The following is a 19,781-nucleotide window of genomic DNA, read 5'->3' as shown; positions in this document are numbered from 1 at the left end:
AGTGTTAAAAGACAAAACATTGTGTCAGCTTTGTGTTATAGGGGCAACAATCAATCAATCAATCAATCAATGTTTATTTATATAGCCCTAAATCACAAAAGTCTCAAAGGGCTGCACAAGCCACAACGACATCCTCGGTACAGAGCCCACATAAGGGACGTCGATGTGAATGACTATGAGAAACCTTGGAGAGGACCGCATATGTGGGTAACCCCCCCTCTCTCGGGGAGACCGAAAGCAATGGATGTCGAGTGACATAATATTGTGAAAGAACAGTCCTTAGTGGATCTAACATAGTAGTGAGAGTCCAGTCCATAGTGGGTCCAGCAGGAGACCAGCAGGAGACCATCCCGAGTGGAGACGGGTCAGCAGCGCAGAGATGTCCCCAACCGATGCACAGGCGAGCGGTCCACCCCGGGTCCCAACTCTGGACAGCCAGCACTTCATCCATGGTCACCGGAACCGGAGTAACCCGGCGAGGAGGCAAGTATCTTATTATTGGGAATATTACAGTTTTAAATTAAACTGGTCCTACAGGTACCTTGGTTTTGGGCAATACTAACCCAGCAGGCACAAGACGTTAAAACAACATTGAGAACTTGTTGAATTATGTCCTGACGTTGAGCAACTCAAACCTAAGGTTGGCACAACAGGCTTTTTGATGGGTTGAGTTCTGACGTTGAGTTGACCGTTGAATTTTGGTCATTGCTCCAGCACACACAACAAAGGGACAAACGGTAGAAAATGGCTGAATACCAACCCAAATTCTACAACACAAATACACCGTTGAAACACGCTTTTTGACGACGTTAATTCAATGTCAGGTTGAGACGTAGAATTGACCTTTGAAATTTCCCAACCAACAACGTGGATCCAACGTTCAACATCAACGTTGTCTAAAATTACAAATACTGTCACACTTGGGTTTCGTCTGGTTTCATGTTGTTTTGTCATTTCCTGTTTTATTTTAAAATGCTGACTCTCCCTCTTGTTTCAGATCACTTGCCCTTCCTCCGTTATCACTGGTCTGACTATTTCCTGATTGCGCCCACCTGTGTCACCCTCCCTCATGTGTATAAATCTCTCGCTCTCCTTCTGTCCTGTGCCAGAGTGTTTCGTATCTTCTTGTGCATACGTCCAGCGTGCCTTTGCCACAGTCTTGTCTACAGCCATTGCCATGTTTTTTGTACCTTTTGAACCACGGGAGATTCTTTGTTTGTAAACTTTTGTCAGGTAAGATTAGCTTCCTAGCATCGCCTTTTTGTTGTATTTAGTAGTTTTTGTTCTTAGCCCCTTTTTCCCTCCATAGCCGGAGCGTTTTGAGTTGTTAGATCTAACCTGACCACTAAACTAACAAAAATACTGTTTTGAACCCCTTCCCTGTTCAGAATTAATATCTTTTTCTGAAAATCCTGCATCTGTGTTCAGAGTCCTGTTCTGGTCGTGACAAATCCAACTATTTTGCGATGTTTAGAAGTCCGTTTTAAAGGACATTTATGTATAATCAATGCCATCCACCCACCCACCTTCCACCGCCTATTCCCCTCGGGGTCGCAGGGGGCGCTGGAGCCCACCTCAGCTACAATCGGGCGGAAGGCGGGGTACACGCTGGACAAGTCGCAGGGCCAACACAGATAGACAGACAACATTCACACTCACATTCACACACTGGGGATGGGTTGATTGGCAACACTAAATTGGCCCTAGTGTGTGTGTGTGTGTGTGTGTGTGTGTGTGTGTGTGTATAATCAATGTATCAATATCCTGTGTCTGCTGGCAAGATATTCAAATAATACACTATAACGCCAAATGGCGTGCTAATAGCTAGCTAGAAACTAGCACTGCTAATCTCTTTTTCGCAATTAGAGCGCTAAAAGCTAGCTATTGTAAATGCTAACATGATTCCATCCATCCATCCATTTTCTACCGCTTATTCCCTTTGGGGTTATAAGAATATAATCATTTAATCATGGTTTTATTTTAAACTTTCAATATACAGATGGGTGGCCATGCCACTTCAATTTTTAAATTACACTACTATGTTATGTGTAATTCAACACATTGTGGAATAATTGTGGGGGAAATAAAAGGAATGTTTAAGAAATATATGAAAAAAAAAGGATTATCAGCCAAGAATTTCACAACATTTCTGCATTACTACCTGTGTGGACCGCCGAGGGGTCGCGGACCCCATCTGCTTAAGTGTTTTAAATGATGCTACGACAGTGGTAGAGTGGTGCCCCAACTTCAGAGTGTTTTGAGATAAGAGCTGTCTCTTGACTAAATGTTACGCTGTAAGTGGCCAGCAAAAATTTGAGTTACAAGCATCCCCACTAGGGGTGTGGGAAAAAATTTATTCGAATTTGAATCGCGATTCTCATGTTGTGCGATTCAGAATCGATTCTCTTTTTTTTTTAAATCCATTCACACAATACACAGCAATACCATAACAATGCAATCCAATTCCAAAACCAAACCCGACCCAGCAACACTCAGAACCGCAATAAACAGAGCAATTGAGAGGAGACACAAACACGACACAGAACAAACCAAAAGTAGTGAAACAAAAATGATTATCAACAACAGTATCAATATTAGTTACAATTTCAACATAGCAGTGATTAAAAATCCCTCATTGACATTATCATTAGACATTTATAAAAAAATAAAATAAAAGAACAATAGTGTCACAGTGGCTTACACTTGCATCGCATCTCATAAGCTTGACAACACACTGTGTCCAATATTTTCACAAAGATAAAATAAGTCATATTTTTGGTTCATTTAATAGTTAAAACAAATGTAAATTATTGCAATCAGTTGATAAAACATTGTCCTTTACAATTATAAAAGCTTTTTACAAAAATGTACTACTCTGCTTGCATGTCAGCAGACTGGGGTAGATCCTGCTGAAATCCTATGTATTGAATGAATAGAGAATCCTTTTGAATCGGGGAAAAATCGTTTTTGAATCGAGAATCGTGTTGAATTGAAAAAAATAAAAAATAATTGAATCGAATCGTGACCCCAAGAATCGATATTGAATCGAATCGTGGGACACCCAAAGATTCACAGCCCTAATCCCCACCATTAGTTGGTGCAGCAAATGTCACGTTGAACCTCATTAAATACGACGAAAATATCTGGTCTTACTCGCCACCATCACCATTAGCTTACAGATAAAAATTGACATAACTTTGTTTTCCAATCATGGGAAGGAAGAAAGTGAGTGTGAAGGACTGTGCTGAGGAAGGAGTGGATGATATTCATTCAAATCAAGAAACATGGTGTCGACAAATAGGTGAAGCAATCTGACTAATCACTGCTATTTTGCACTATACTGAAGCTGAATGAGTCAAGAATGTTAAAATAATATCTAAACAGTGGACATGTATCCATGAAAAAGCGGATGATGGTGTGTTTGACGGTGAAGCAGCTGAAAGGCGATATTGTAGAAGTCCACTCTCCGAGGTAAATGGTGTACATTATTATTACATTATTTCATCAAACTACTGGAGTTTTTAGAAGTACATTCCAGAGGTGTGGACTCGAGTCACATGACTTGGACTCGAGTCAGACTCGAGTCATGAATTTGATGACTTTAGACTCGACTTGACAAAATGTAAAAAGACTTGCAACTCGACTTAGACTTTAACATCAATGACTTGTGACTTCACTTGGACTTGAGCCTTTTGAATTGACATGACTTGACATGACTTGCTACTTTCCCCAAAACCCAAAGATGAAAAAGTTATTCGGGAGCGCTCCGTATTTTTCATTGTGTACTTGTCTATCAGCGTTGCGTGTGTCAGCTGGTGTGGTCTCAGTACAACAGCCAATCAAATTAGATCTACTTTGTTTTCATCACACAGCATTCATCCAATCAAATTGCAGGACAACCAACGAAGAAGACATGTCCAAACCACACGCCAGTGAACAAAAAATGATACCTAAAATAATTTTGTTTGGGTATAAAAATTACTAGGTGGTCAACACAAAACGGTTTGCAGTATGCAACACATGCGGTTCGAAAATTACTGATGGAGAGGCAACAACTTCCAACTTCATCCGGCATTTGAAGTTGCACAAAGAACGGTAAGTTTTGAATGTAAGATAACGTTTATTGGCTAAGTAACGTGACTTTTATTTGCTGTGTAGTTAAATCAGTGAGGCTGTAAACTCACTGCTAACGTTATAACGTTATTGCAAACATGGGAATCTGTTGCAGTTCACTACCTTATTCATACTTTTTGTTCAGTGATTTTTTTTAAGCAGGGTTACGTTAGTCAATATATCACACGTAACGTTAGACGGCGGTCAGCAGCACCGCGTATTTTAGCCACCTAAAAAAAGACAAAAATAGTAAAATAAAGGTCAGTTAAAATGTATACTATATTATGAATATGTGTACCGTTTTAGCTAGCTTTCTGACATACTGTTGGTTGTTTACCTCAGTGGTCCCCAACCACCGGGTCGCGGCCCGGTACTGGTGCGTGGATCGATTGGTATCGGGCCGCACAAGAATTTTTTTTTTTTTTTCTCTTTTTTTAATTAAATCAACATAAAAAACACAAGATACACTTACAAGTAGTGCACCAACCCAAAACAACTCTCTCCCCCCTTTTGTTCTGGGCATTGAACATGAAGACTCTTCTTTCACTGTTCCGAGTGGCCATGAGAGTCTTGGCAGTGCCTGCCTCCAGTGCTCCAGTGGAGCGAGTTTTCAGCCATGGTGGCATCATACTACGCCCCCATCGTGCACAAATGACTGACAGACTCTTGGCTAATTTGGTCTTTTGCAAATGCAATGCAGCATAGGGCCCTGACATATAAAAAGTACAACTTTTTTGTTATGTTCACGTATATGTCATGTTTTTTCAATGTTAACACTTTTGTACAAATAAGTACATTTGCACTTTATTTTTCAATGTGTTTGTTCTGTAAAGGAATGAGTTAATGTTTAAAATGACTGGTTAATAGTGCTATTATAAAGTGCAATGTCAGCACAATTTTCTTTCCTGCAATTTAAAATGCACTTGTTTTAATAAATAAATACAGCGTTTGAAAAGCATACACAATCTGTGTTAATATATTAGTCTGTGGTTAAAAGGACTTGAAAGGACTCGAAACTCAAAATGCAGGACTTAGGACTTGACTTGAGACTTTCCAGTCTTGACTTTGGACTTGACTCGGGGCTTGCCTGTCTTGACTCGGGACTTGACTCGGACTTGAGGGCAAAGACTTGAGACTTACTTGTGACTTGCAAAACAATGACTTGGTCCCACCTCTGGTACATTCTATTGTGTTGTATTATATATACAATATTTAGTTTTAAAAGTCATGACTTGTCCAGGGTATACCCCGCCTTCCGCCCGAGTGCAGCTGAGATAGGCTCCAGCACCCCCCGCGACCCCGAAAAGGACAAGTGGTAGAAAATGGATGGATGGATGTTTTGGGGGTTCTGCACCAATTAAATTGATTTAAGCAATAATTTTGTAATTTATTTCATCAATTTACTGTACTTGTTAGTAGTATATTCTATTGTGTTATTTGTTATACAATATTTATTTTTAAAAGGCATGTTACACGTTAAAATTGTGGCGTTTTGGGGGGGGCTTTGCACCAATTAAATTGATTTCAGTTCGTTTTATTGTGCGACGGTTGTATAGTGATTTATTGAGTATGTCATAGTAAGCTCCACATCATACATGTAGTACATAATATACATACATATCTCCATTGAATAGTCTTGTGCTCAATGGCAATATTATTTCACAAAAAAGAAAATACAATCCATCCATCCATCCATCCATTTTCTACCGCTTATTCCCTTTGGGGTCGCGGGGGGCGCTGGAGCCTATCTCAGCTACAATCGGGCGGAAGGCGGGGTACACCCTGGACAAGTCACCACCTCATCGCAGGGCCAACACAGATAGACAGACAACATTCACACTCACATCCACACACTAGGGCCAATTTAGTGTTGCCAATCAACTTATCCCCAGGTGCATGTCTTTGGAAGATACAATTTAATTAAGAAAATAAAATTAAATGAAATCAAATTAAACATATCTCAAAAGGGTAATGGGAAGAAGTATAAACTTTTTGAATTCCCCCCGTTTTTTACATAGTTACTTTAACTAATATCCAGTTTCCTCTGAACCACATGTTATCAAATTCATCTGGTTCCACATAACTCAATTTGCCCAGAACAATGTGCTTACAATTCTCAATATATCATCATAAGTAAGTCATATAAGTCATTCATACTCATATTCAAAATAAGCTTAGACCTCACTATACCGAACCAAAATATTAGATTTGTACAATTTCTTAAAATGCTCAATGTTTGAACAGTGTTTGAGTTCATCACTCAGGCTGTTCCATATTTTCACCCCACAGACTGAGACACAAAAACTTTTCCTTGTGCTAAGTGCTAAAGCGTGTTTATATTTTGCCGTTCCTCTGAGGTTATACCCCACATCCCTTTCTATGAATAAACTTTGAATATTTGCAGGCAATTCATAACTTCTTGCTTTAAACATGATAAACCCTGTCAAATATTCTACTAAATTTAACAGTTTTGACCTTAAAAATAAGGCATTTGTGTGCTCCTCGAACCCCACATTATGGATAACTCCAAGTGCCTGTTTTTGTAAGATTGTTAAGGGATGTATGTTGCTTTTATAATTATTTCCCCAAACTTCTGCACAGTAAGGATAAATGAGTGAATAGTAGAGTTGCTGGAGGGATTTTCCATCTAGCTCTTGTCGTGCTTTTGCCAGCACTCCAATGCTTCTTGATAATTTCATATGATCATATTTAATATGTGCTTTCCAATTACATTTTTCATTCATTATTACACCCAGGAATGTACTTTGCTCAACTCGCTCAATGTTAATCCCTTCAATCACCATTTTTATTTGTGTATTTATCTTCTTATTTCCAAATAGAATTATATTTGTATTACTTAAATTTAGAGACAACTTGTTCCTTTTGAACCATGTTTGCATTTTCATCATTTCTAAAGTGATTGTATCAATAAGTCTATTCAAGTTACTATCAGAGGGTGCTTTGAGAAAAGAGATCAGTCGCAGAAGCAATTAAGCTCGTGAGTTGAGCTACTACTGTAGTGGTTACATTGTTCTTTACAGATTGTTACAGTGTTACTTAGTAACACACATTCATAGTTTCTTTTTCCATTATTTCATGTGAGGAAAATAAAAAATTAAACAAAATGCATGTGGACCAGTGTCCACTTAAAACCTGTTGTTCAAACATATACATCCCATTATAATTTAAGTTCCAAACCACTGCACTCTTGGGAAGCAGCAGGAAATTCCTGCATCTTAGATCCCTCCTCTCAAATGCATGATGGGAATAAACAAACATCAGATAACTGGTACCATTATCTGCGCACTGTTTCGTGGCTATAATTACACTTTATGGGATGTGTACAATTAAAGTGAGATCATCTGAACATTATACAGTTGAGACCTAAATATCTGAAAAGTTGACAAAAACTGTTTGATAATACTCACATTTAAAATGTTGCTTCTTTCTACCATGCCTTGGATCTGAGACAAAACGTCCCGCATGGTAGATGTGTGTTTATACAACGTCTGTCCGGGTGAGTCACATGTCCTCTCTTGCTGGGCCGACCTGTCAGGCTCCATGTCTTCTCCCACCTGAGACGATACACACCAAAAGTGGCGTTAGTTTTCATCCGTCATGTAATAGCAGAGCTGCCTGTTAATGTGACTGTGTCTGCGCAGCTAACACAAGAATGTGCAAAGTGTGGAGCAGTACACCTCCGGGCAGAAGAACTCGATCCAGGTCTGGTACATGCTTGGAAGTACTGATGGCTGGTTTTAGGAATTAACTAGTACAAAATCAAACTTGACTGCATGATTAACCAACGTTTTGTAGCTTTTAAATAGTAAAAATCACTATGTGACAAAGAATTTGAATATTTTTGTAATTGGTTGCAGTGGTGTAGAACTGCACAGCATTCATACTGAGGGCTGCTTCTTCCTGCCTTTATACACCTGCAGTACACCTCTACATGAGGAGTGTTGCAAGTATTTTAAGAATTTTAGGAACACCAAGCATTTAGCGGTTCAAGGTAGACCGTTATTACTGACACTGATAACAGGGTGTCTTGGAGAGAACATCGTTAAAAAAATGTGGGCTGTATTTGAGCACAACATATCTGGTCGAAACGGATATTAAAATATTGGAGTAAAACATCTGGCAAATCTACATCATGTTTCTTTAAATTAGGCAATGGAAAGTACTTTTAAATCACTAAAACTGGTGTGCTTAATTAATGTAATTATATTATATTATACGGTAGGAATTATTATTACATAGATCAATATGGTATATGTTATCTTAGTTCTGTCAAACAATTATTCTTTTAAAATCAGATTTATCAAGTTTTTGAAATGTCATTGATCGACTCTTATTTGAAAAAACTGGATACTGTATATCACCGCGCCTTACGTTTTATTACTGGTTGTCCACCATTGCACTTTACATGCAAAGACAAACTGTTCATCTTTATCAGTATGCAGATTTTCTCGATGGTTGTGTTTTACGTATAAATCACTTCTTGGTCTGGTTCTTCCTTATTTATGTTCTTTTATGTGTAGAGATTCCGTCGCTACAGCTTAAGATCACAGGGCATACTTAGAATGTTTTTTTCCTCGAGCAAACACAAATCTTGGAAAAACAGCTTTCAGATACGCTGCTCCATGGTCATGGAATAACTTGCAGAATGATCTGAGGTTACCTGAGCTGATCACTTTGGGGGAGTTTCAGGCCATTTAAAAGGATCGAGAAAATGTTTCTATTGGGCATTGTACTTGTTTTTAAGTTGTTTTTATTAAAACATTCTATACATTGTTTTGACCTATCACATGTTTTTATGTTGATATATATATATATATATATATATATATATATATATACTGTATATATATAAACATATATGGGCAACAAAGGACTACAGCTTGTTTAGTTCTGCTATGGCAGCCGGTTCAAAATAACGACAAAAACACACGTGTGTGTGTGTGTGTGTGTATATATATATATATATATATATATATATATATATATATATATATATATATATTTTATTTTTTTATTTTTTTATTTTTCCCATTTAAATGTGGTGTGTGACTGCCGCTGTTTTTGTTGTTCTTATATGTATTTGTGTAACTTTGTCTTGCTGCCCTCTTGTCCAGGTCACAATCGAAAAAGCCATTTTAAACTCAATGAATTTTTACCTGGTTAAATAAAGGATGTTGATTTATTGAATTAATCACAGTAAATTATTTGCTTTCATAATTCAAATTAGCTTCAAAAAAGAGACCCCAATATTTGGACACGAATGCAATTTTGTTGTCAGTGTTTCATTGTCACAGAGGTATAAACTGATGCTATACTTGGTATCCAAGGTTTCTCCCAACTTGCAAATAAACTTGTGGTTAGGGGCGTGGTTAAAATGACATCGTACAATTTGCATAATCAGCGATGATGCATATGTTTTCTTTAAATAGGCCAAACAAATGTATAAAAAGGTATTCATACTGTATATATAATTTTTCTTATATCGTTTTGCTCTATTTTTTAATTGTTGCTGCTAATTGTAAAATGTATTTAGTTGAGAATTCGTCGAGTTTTTAGAGATTTTTTGTGACTTTTCTTTCATTAAAAACAACTAGCATAACATTTTGCATCTTTTTCTGGAAAAAATTCAAAATTCTCCATACCAACACGGAACAACGAAAAGGAACTTGGAAAATGCTCTGGCAGTGGTTTATATTTCAAGATCGCTGAGTTGCTCATTTTACTGTCAATCAAAAAGGAATTCAGCCTCAGACAGATCATCCAATCAATAAAATCTAAACACAAAAGCACATAATTGACCACTTTTTTGTCATATTTTGCAGTGTTTGAGCAATCACCTCTGTTGGAAACTGTATTCGTATTCAGAGACTCTTTACTTTTGTCGATCGATGTCAATGACCAACAGCGAGACTTGCAGCAAAACTGATGTCACACCTGCTGGGCGCTGCTGCTCCAGTTGGACTTTCTCCCCTTAAAAGTCGCCACTGTCCTCTTAATATTTGCACATTTTGTAGCTCGCTGTCCGTGGGTATATCTTAGATATATTACCGTACGTCCGCATCGCAGACAAGCTGCCTCCGCTCCAGACAGTCGCGTGCACATTGCTTACGTCATCACATAATCCAGTTTCAGCAGTGCGGTTTTGGTGATCAAGGTGTTTTTCGGTAGCCAAATTGTTGGTGTATGTCTAGGCTATAGTGCGCGAATAATAGGCTATATATATTTATTCGTATATAATTTTACTTTAATTTGTTTTCATGTAAAAAACCCAACTTTTAAGGTGGGGCTGCTTTTATTTTGCTTGCCAATTACATGTAGAGCAGTGGTCACCAACCTTTTCGATCCCAAGATCCCTGGTCTTGGCCAAAAACCAAAGCAATACCTACCCCTGCCTCAACTATGTTTTATATATACAGTATATATACATATATATATATATATATATATATATATATATATATATATATATATATATATATATTAGATTTTTTTTTGTTTAAAAACCAAGCTTTGTGTTGTTATTATTGGCTGTCAACATTTTGGCTTTTTCTCATTTTGTTTCTTGATGTTTTCCCAATCTTCGCTGGTGTTTTTTGTAATGTGCCTAGGGCCAATGACAAACGAATCACGGGCCACAAATGGCCCCTGTGCCGCACATTGGGCACCCCTACTGTACAAGCTAACTGTTTAGGGCCACTATAGTCTTAGTAATGTACAAAACCCAAAACCAGTAAAGTTGGCACGTTGTGTAATTTGTAAATAAAAACAGAATACAATGATTTGCAAATCCTTTTCAACTTATATTTAATTGAATAGACTGCAAAGACAAGATATTTAATGTTCAAACTGAGAAACTTTTTTTTTTTTGTGCAAATAATCAGTAACTTAGAATTTAATGGCAGCAACACATTGCAAAAAAGTTGGCACAGGGGCATTTTTACCACTGTGTTACATGGCCTTTCTTTCTAACAACACTTAGTAAACGTTTGGGAACTGAGGAGATCAATTTTTGAGGCTTTTCAGGTGGAATTATTTCCCATTCTTGCTTGATGTACAGCTTAAGTTGTTCAACAGGCCGGGGTCTCTGTTGTCGTATTTTACGCTTCATAAAGTGCCACATATTTTCAATGGGACACAGGTCTGGACTACAGGCAGGCCAGTATAGTACCCGCACTCTTTTACTATGAAGCCGCGCTGTTGTAACACGTGGCTTGGCATTGTCTTGCTAAAATAAGCAGGGGCGTCCATGATAATGTTGCTTGGATGGCAACATATGTTGCTCCAAAACCATTAATGATGCCTTCACAGATGTGTAAATTACCCATGCCTTGGGCACTAATACACCTCCATACCATCACAGATGCTGGCTTTTCAACTTTGCGCTTTGAGCTAATATTTGCAAAAAATAAAGTTTTCTAGTTCGAATGTTAAGTATCTTGTCTTTGCAGTCAATTCAATTGAATAGAAGTTGAAAAGGATTTGCAAATCATTGTATTCTGTTTTTATTTATGATTTACACAACGTGCCAACTTCACTGGTTTTGGGGTTTGTATTATATTTGTTCATTCTATGGTCAGATATGGGACGCAAGTCACATGGTTGTCTTATGTCTGCGCCAGATGTAGTAAAATCAGCTCTTCACCTGGTGGGTTTTTCCTGTGAGATAAAAGAGGGGATAAACGGGGAAGTCCTTCTTTAGCTGCCACCTCGTTTTATCATATATTACTGCCTTTGTACATGTCAATGTTTACTTTTATATGCGCAATAAATCAACACAATATCCGTACTTTGGAGCAATGTTTACAGACTGTAGTATCTGGCTTGTTAACTTCGCAGGCGAGCGATGATGGTCATAAACTCGTGGTTGAGGGAAGAGTTGTTTGATGTTGGATGCCAGAAAATGTCCGATGTATTGCAACACTCATCCTTAATGCATTGTTGCAACTCAATGATTTTTATGCACGTCATGCAAGGTGCGTTGGAGAGACGAGCAGGTGTAGTGTGATCGGTATTTCTTCACTTTCTGACCGTTTTACTGTGTCTAATTATATTTCACTTTTCTTTAACGCACTGCCATCGCAATTGTTGGTCTCAAGCTTGCGAGACTTAATGGAGTGTGAAGTGAAAAAGGTAACTTAAAGGAACAAAAGTGATGATGTCCTTCTTCAGGGCACCAATGCGCGACTACGTATTCTTCTGTCCGTAAATAGTTCTCTCTTTTTTTTAACACTATTCATTAGGGATTCACAAAAAAATCGATACACATCCGAATCGCAATTTTTATTCATCCTGGTTCTAAATCGATTCATAATTTTCAAAAAGGTATTTAAAAAAACTAAATAAACAACCCTAATATTCATAATTCATGGGAGTGCGTCATAACCATGAAATGTTGTAACACTAAACATTGTGAAAATGAAGACTGCCTACGTGCATCAAGATACTTGCAAACTCTAACGCATTCAAATAGGATAACATGGTTGAACAAATGCATGGAAGTCAAAGTCTGCAGAGGAACAATGGGGGAAAAAAAGGTTAGAAAATGGCAAAATGTGGGCAGAATAAATTCCCAGAGATTGCATCTACCACATGTCAGAGATGGGTAGGTTTTGTTGAAGAACCATGGCAGTAAAGATAGAAAAAAGAAGGAAAAAGCCAAAAGAGGACAAGCAAGGACGACCAGTACCTTCCTTTGCGGAAAGCTGTTATTGTCTCGTTTTGTTCCATATGTAAGTTAATAAAAAATATCCTTAGCTTTGTGTGTGTATGCAGCAAGTGTTTAGCACAAAATAAATATGTTTTATTGTATTGACCCCTATCAGGATCAGCCTAGCAAATGTTATTAAAAAAACTGTTAGTGTTTCTGCCTTAACTTCGATTTCCCTGTTAGACTAGTCCATGCAAAACAGTATTTTGACATTTATGTAATGATGTATCATTTTTAACTAAAAAAGCTGCATATTGGGAAGAAGCAAGATGAAAAAGAAACGTGACTTACTTGCTTCGCCTCAGTGTCCTCCGATGATGACAGTAAGTCCCTGATGTCAGCCATCGTGTAATCAGTCCATCTCTTTGGAATTAAATGCCTATTTTGGCGCGTTTGCGCCTCAGGGTGACTTTTATCTGTAATGTCTGCTTGTTTGGCGTCCGGAAATGTGTCTGTGAGGAGGTAACGTGACCCGGAGGGTGCAGCGTGTGTCTTTTTACAGGTTTCCGGGTGTTCTGGTAGTATGGTTTTGGACAGACACATTTCAGGGTTTAAAAAGCCTGAGGCGGTTTCTGCAGACAGGCTTGATTCAGAATCAGTGAGTTGGTCGGATTCATGTTTTCTCTGTGGGATTATGCTCAGATGTTGACTCTCTGCTCCATTCGCATCTTCTTCTTCAGTATGCTCTCTGTCCACCAAAGCTGTGAACACCGTCTTTGGGGTTCCTTTGACATCCTTACCAAGTGTCTCTGTATCGGTTATCATCTTCACTGTGTCTGGATGTTCCACTGCAGGTCCAAAGCCCAGCACTTCTTGCTCCTATGGAATTGAGCCAAAACATCAAATTAGAACCTTATCCGTACCCTCTAGGGTTTTTTTAGGATGTGAATTTGAAGTTCAATTTCTCTTGGAGAGGCGTAATGTATCTACCTATCTTTTTTTGTGTCCTAAATTCGCAGCAGCTTTTTCAGAAAGGTGCGGCAACAAAGTGGTATTTTCTTTCCAATTACATTGAATTAACTTGTGATTTAATGAATTTGTTGCAACCCTAAAAGGGAACTGCACTTTTTTTTTTTTTTTAACTTTGCCTATCATTCACAAAACCTATGTAAGACAAGAAAACATATGTTTTTCTTTTTTTATGCATTCTAACTCGTGAAAAATACGGCGTGACAAAAAATGCAGCCAATGGGAGGACGGCTGGACAATTATCACGGTTATTTTTGATTGATATTGTAATCACGATTAATTACACGACTATTCATTAATTTGAAAACATGACTGTTTATTGTACCACCAAAACTAAACTTTAAATATTGTTTAAAAAAAAACATTGATATAAATTAGTAACGAATAAACCACAGCAAGTAAAATAATAATAATAATAGCAATAACAATCAATTTAAAAAACAATAGCAATATGAAAAATCAATAAAATTCAGTTCTTCCGTTTTAATTGTTTGTACCGTATTTTTCGGACTATAAGTCACAGTTTTTTTCATAGTTTGGCCGGGGGTGCGACTAATACTCAGGAGCGACTTATGTGAAATTATTAACACATTACCGTAAAATATCAAATAATATTACTTAGCTCATTCACGTAAGAGACTAGACGTATAAGATTTCATGGGATTTAGCGATTAGGAGTGACAGATTGTTTGGTAAACGTTCTATATGTTATAGTTATTTGAATGACTCTTACCATAATATGTTACGTTAACATACCAGGCACGTTCTCAGTTGGTTATTTATGCCTCATATAACGTACACTTATTCAGCCTGTTGTTCACTATTCTTTATTTATTTTAAATTGCCTCTTAAATGTCTATTCTTGGTGTTGGGTTTTATCAAATAAATTTCCCCCCAAAAATGCGACTTACACTACAGTGCGACTTATATATGTTTTTTTCCTTCTTTATTATGCATTTTCGTCTGGTGCGACTTATACTCCGGAGCGACTTATACTCCGAAAAATGCGCTAATTCAGTTTTTTTACCTTTTACACTTAATTTACCACCATAGAGTGTGTGCTTTTTGTGTAAAATTAAATTTAATCAAATGTTTGTTAATTAAATGCAAAATGTTTTACATTTACTGGTGCAATACATCTTTGGACAATTTTGACCAGTATTTTAGGTCCAAGCATAATAGTTGTGTAAATGTATCAATAAGTGCTTTAAGTACATTATGCTTGTATAGCGCAGTCAGACCGGATGTGGCGCACCACGCTATTATTGTGAAGGGGGGAAGTGTGCCTGTTCTCAAGTTGCGACTGCTGTTTATACACACATTAATGTTACATCCAATGATGTCGTTCACAACAACACAAGCAGATGAGACGTGTTGTGGGTGTATGGATTGTTATTGCGTGTTTTAGCTTGGTAAATTAGTTGCCGTTTCAAGTGGCCATCTTGACATTGTTTAGTTCAGGACGGCCGGCGGTTGAGTGTGTCGGGGATAAATGAGTGCTACCGGACACATTATTTTCCCAAACAAATGTTTCTTCTCCTCACAATGACAACATTTCACTTACATTTACGTCAATTTCTCTGATATTATTTTGCGTTTATCAGGGGATATCGTTTTATTGGCCAGTTATGTGACTCCGTCCACGGTTATGTGAACGTGGAAATCATATAACTTCCTTTTTTTAGTTTAGTGATTATTATTAGACATACTCGCGCTATGTCAAATAAAAAATAGCAACCATGGCTCCATCCCAAACTTCTTGTATTCATGCTCTTTTTCACTCATTTGCTCCGAATATATTTCACCGTCACAAGCTCTGGAATTTGCATGCATGTTGCGCGGCCTATTAATTGCTTTTTTCGACAATTATATTTGCATAACCGCGAGAAGCCATAATCGAAATAAAAATAAAAATGTAATTAATTGTCCAGCCGTAATTGGGAGTGCACTATTGTGCTCATAAAGCCTTCTAAAGAACATCCAAAAACCGCCAACAATACTCAATTTATATCTCGTGACCTGAACATTAGCCAAGTTTTAGCGATATTGCTATTATAAGCGCTTCACGCCAAGGAGCTACTTATAGAGGTGGCATGATCACAGAGCGCTAACTAGCTTATGCTTGCTATATTGACATACTGAGCCAGTGAACTGCTGCATCGCCTCTGAGTTGGTGAAAGTTATTTCTAGATTATAAATCATGCCTCTCACCTGAATAGTAGAAGGCTGTGGCCATAAACCGAAAAGTTGGTCAACTTTGTCATTCAACATAGACCCGGAGATGTGAGAAAGACACAAAAAGACGATCGTTTGCGAGACCTCTTTTTTTTTTTTTTTTTTTTTTTTTTTTAACTGCAGGAGATTTATGATTACTTCTTCATACAAAAAGGAAGATATTGACATCCCATCAGTCAGCATCCCAGTGAGAGCAGGATAAATACAAGTTAAATAAATACATGTAAACTAGGAAGTGATGATATCAGTGTTTGTGTACCACATTACACAGAAGGTTTTAGCGCTGTAGACGGGAACCGGATTTAGGTCTGAGCGATGCGACATACTACTTAGAAAGTTACAAATATTTTTTTTATGCTCTGACGATAAAAATATTCGATTTATTCATGACAATTCTACTTTATCATTGTCAGGCGTGGAACCAATTAGCAGCAATAAACAAGGGTCTAATTCTGTATGGACAGATTCTTATGCCTGCACTGCCTGCTGCACTGGCAAAGGTTGAAAGAAATTTTCAAAACTACCATCAGCACAGAATAGTAGTACCTAATTTCAAAGTACATGCCCGCACTACATTGTATTATTGTATTCTGCTGTTGTCCATCCATCCATTTTTTACCGCTTGTCCCTTTTTGGGGTCGTGGGGGGGGGGGTGTTGAAGCCTATCTCAGCTGCATTCGAGTGGAATGCACCCTGGACAAGTCGCCACCTCATCACAGGGCCAACACAGATAGACAGACAACATTCACACTCACACACTAGGGCCAATTTAGTGTTGCCAATCAACCTATCCCCAGGTGCATGTCTTTGGAGGTGGGAGGAAGCCGGAGTACCCGGAGGGAACCCACACAGTCACGGGGAGAACATGCAAACTCCACACAGAAAGATCCCGAGCGAAGCTCAAACCCAGGACCTTCATATTGTGATGCACATGCACTAACCCCTGTGTCACCGTGCTGCCCTTGTCCCTATCCAGTACAAGCAATACCATTTTTAAATGTTTATATGCTGCATTATGTTTTGCGGCTCTAAACTACTTTTCTTTAGTGGCACAGGGGGCAAAATGGCTCTTTTTTGATAGTAAAGGTTGCAAAAACCTTGTGTTAAAGTCTAGAACACAGGTGTCAAACTCAAGGCCCGCGGGCCCAAGAAAGCCAATAAATATATGCGTTAATAAAGTACTTTATCTTTCTATCTATCTCCATTTTGACAGAAAAAAATACATGTACTGCATGCAGTTGCACATCTTTTAAGCTTTAATATTAGCTTTGATGATATATTTTTTTTTAATTTAAAGCAGTTTTACTAGAGCAATGATTTTTATTGTTTAAAACTAAAGTTAAAATTATACATATTAAATTATAATATTACATTAAATTAAAATAGTGCAACATTATATTATAAACATTCCAAACATTTTATCTTCAATGTGTCAAAGCCAGTTATACATCAAACTGCACACTGTAAAAATTACAATAAAATTAATGTTAACAAAAACCTGTCACCTAAGTCACCAGAATTTGACCATTAAAAAAAGGATATCGTTTTAGTTTTTTTTTAATGTAAATGTAAATGTGTTATACTTGTATAGCGCTTTTTTACCTTCAAGGTACTCAAAGCGCTTTGACACTATTTCCATATTCACCCATTCACACACACATTCATACACACATTCACACACTGATGGCGGGAGCTGACATGCAAGGCCCTAACCACAACCCATCAGGAGCAAGGGTGAAGTGTCTTGCTCAAGGACACAACAGACGTGACTAGGTTGGTAGAAGCTGGGGATCGAACCAGGAACCCTCAGGTTGCTGGCACGGCCACTCTCCCAACCGCGCCACGCCGTCCCCAATTTAAACATTAATAAACTGTAAAAATAACAACCATAGAGTTTACGGTGAAAAAAAAGTGGCAGCTCAGTTGCCAGAATTTTACATAAAAGCAGTCTTACTGTTTTTCCGTTTACGGTACTGTAATACGCCGTAAAAAAAAACAAAAAACACTGTACATTTTACAAAAAGAAAAAACGAATGCGTTGCCAGTTTTTCACGGCAAAATCTATAGATTTGTTTTTTTAAATGTATGTAAAAAATGTACATAATAATCACAAGTAACAATGCCATGAATGCTTATACATTTATAATTATATAATATTCACTGTTATAAGTGGGCAGCTATAGCTGTGATGTGGCCCTCAATGAAAACCCCTGACACCTGTGTTAATGTATGACAACACATGATGGTATTAACAAAAAAAGGGAATGATTCTTGCATTTATGTTCGGAGGCATTCAAGAGTAGTGCGGCCTTTAAAAAAAATATTTTTAACATTCCTACCTGTTGTGCTGAGGATGGTTTTGGTTGAACTGTTTGGCTCCTGACGTTTTTCACCGCATCTGTCATGTTGTCAACACGATTCTTTTGCTGAAAAATGGACCTCAGCCTTTGGGTAGAACAGACAGCAAGTAAACAGTGAGTCGTATTGATACTTGTAGCGAGGAATCAGATTTTGCAATATATACAGTAAGTACATTGATAAATAAATAAATATTAATAGTTGAGTCTTCTTTAGGTACCTGTGAAGGTCTTTGTTGATTGCTTGGATAGTCAGGGTGACATCTGCTGAAAGCACCTCTTGTGTGCTGGACTCTGCAGCCTTCAGCAGGTCTGAAGCTTTTGAGGACAACATTTTCAAGCTTGCATCACAGTCCTGAGAAAATATATATTCCTATGTTATTGGCAGGAAAAAGCTCCTGATTCACACTAACATATGATCTCATTTCTGAATATTAAACATTGTTTTTAGGTAATGAGCATAAACTCCAGTTTACCTGTGACTCTAAAGAGGATAGAAAATGGATGGATGGATGAATAGATAAAGAGGAAATCACATACAAATGCATTTTATTGAAGAATTCACACCCAGTCACTCTTTCCGTCCCTTAGCAAGCCACACCTGAACAGAGCGAGTTGGAGCCATTGCCCTGGCAGGCAAAGTGTACAGGCTATCAATATATTGATTTTTCTTTTGACTTACATGCTGGAATTTACTTTGTTGTAGGTGAGCATGCCAGGTTTTTTACTTGATTGATTTTCTATTTTTTTACCCAGGGATGTCAAACATGTTAACTCATGCGATTAATTATACAATAATAACCGCATTAAACGCAGATTATTCGTGCAATTTATTTTGCCCGCACATGCTGCGTTAACTTAACTGTGGATGGTTACCTGTAATACATTCATCAGCGCAAAGATGGTGTGCCCATTGGCCAATTTCTCTTTCAAATAAACTCAGCAGGTCTTTAGATAATATTGTTACAATATTATTGTTTGGACAAATACATGACATGCATCCAAGTAAAACATTTTTTAAATGTTCCTGTATTACAAATTTGACAATAAAGTTGCATTTCTGTAAAAAAATTGGGGGCTTTTTTCAAGTTAATAAAAATTTTGCACGCAAGTAATTTACTGCAATGAATCATGATTACTCAACATGCAAACGTGTGATTCATCTAATTAAAAAATCTGATCTGTAACGACGTGGTCGCATGGTCGTTCTCCCAAGATGCAGCAGGAAACTCCGGAGGCAACGTGCAGGTGAGACAATGACTTATTTGCAAAAATCATGCAGGAAAATGCAGAAAAACAAAACAAGCGTGCCGATAGCACGGGAGGCAAAGTTAAGGAAGAGGCTAGCGCGGGAGCTAGCATACAAACAGGAATCAAGA

General features: G+C 37.7%; 1 protein-coding gene across 5 annotated transcripts in view; it reads right to left on the bottom strand.

Moving 5' to 3' along the window:
- The window catches only part of syne2a (spectrin repeat containing, nuclear envelope 2a), a 238,090-nt gene that overhangs the window by 172,096 nt on the left and 46,213 nt on the right, over window positions 1-19,781 (bottom strand). For all 5 annotated transcript variants that reach the window (XM_061987178.2, XM_061987177.2, XM_061987182.2 and 2 more), the window contains exons 7-10: window positions 18,624-18,757; window positions 18,385-18,490; window positions 13,133-13,660; window positions 7,542-7,688 (exon numbers count right to left, since the gene is read on the bottom strand). In XM_061987178.2, coding sequence (XP_061843162.2) covers window positions 7,542-7,688; window positions 13,133-13,660; window positions 18,385-18,490; window positions 18,624-18,757 — 915 coding nt within the window. The remainder of the gene's footprint in view (window positions 1-7,541; window positions 7,689-13,132; window positions 13,661-18,384; window positions 18,491-18,623; window positions 18,758-19,781) is intronic.

This window comes from Nerophis lumbriciformis, linkage group LG26, assembly GCF_033978685.3.
Source record: "Nerophis lumbriciformis linkage group LG26, RoL_Nlum_v2.1, whole genome shotgun sequence".
Taxonomy (NCBI): Eukaryota; Metazoa; Chordata; class Actinopteri; order Syngnathiformes; family Syngnathidae; genus Nerophis; species Nerophis lumbriciformis.
The sequence above is the reverse complement of the archived record's forward strand: the minus strand, read 5'-3'. Positions and strand labels throughout refer to the sequence as shown.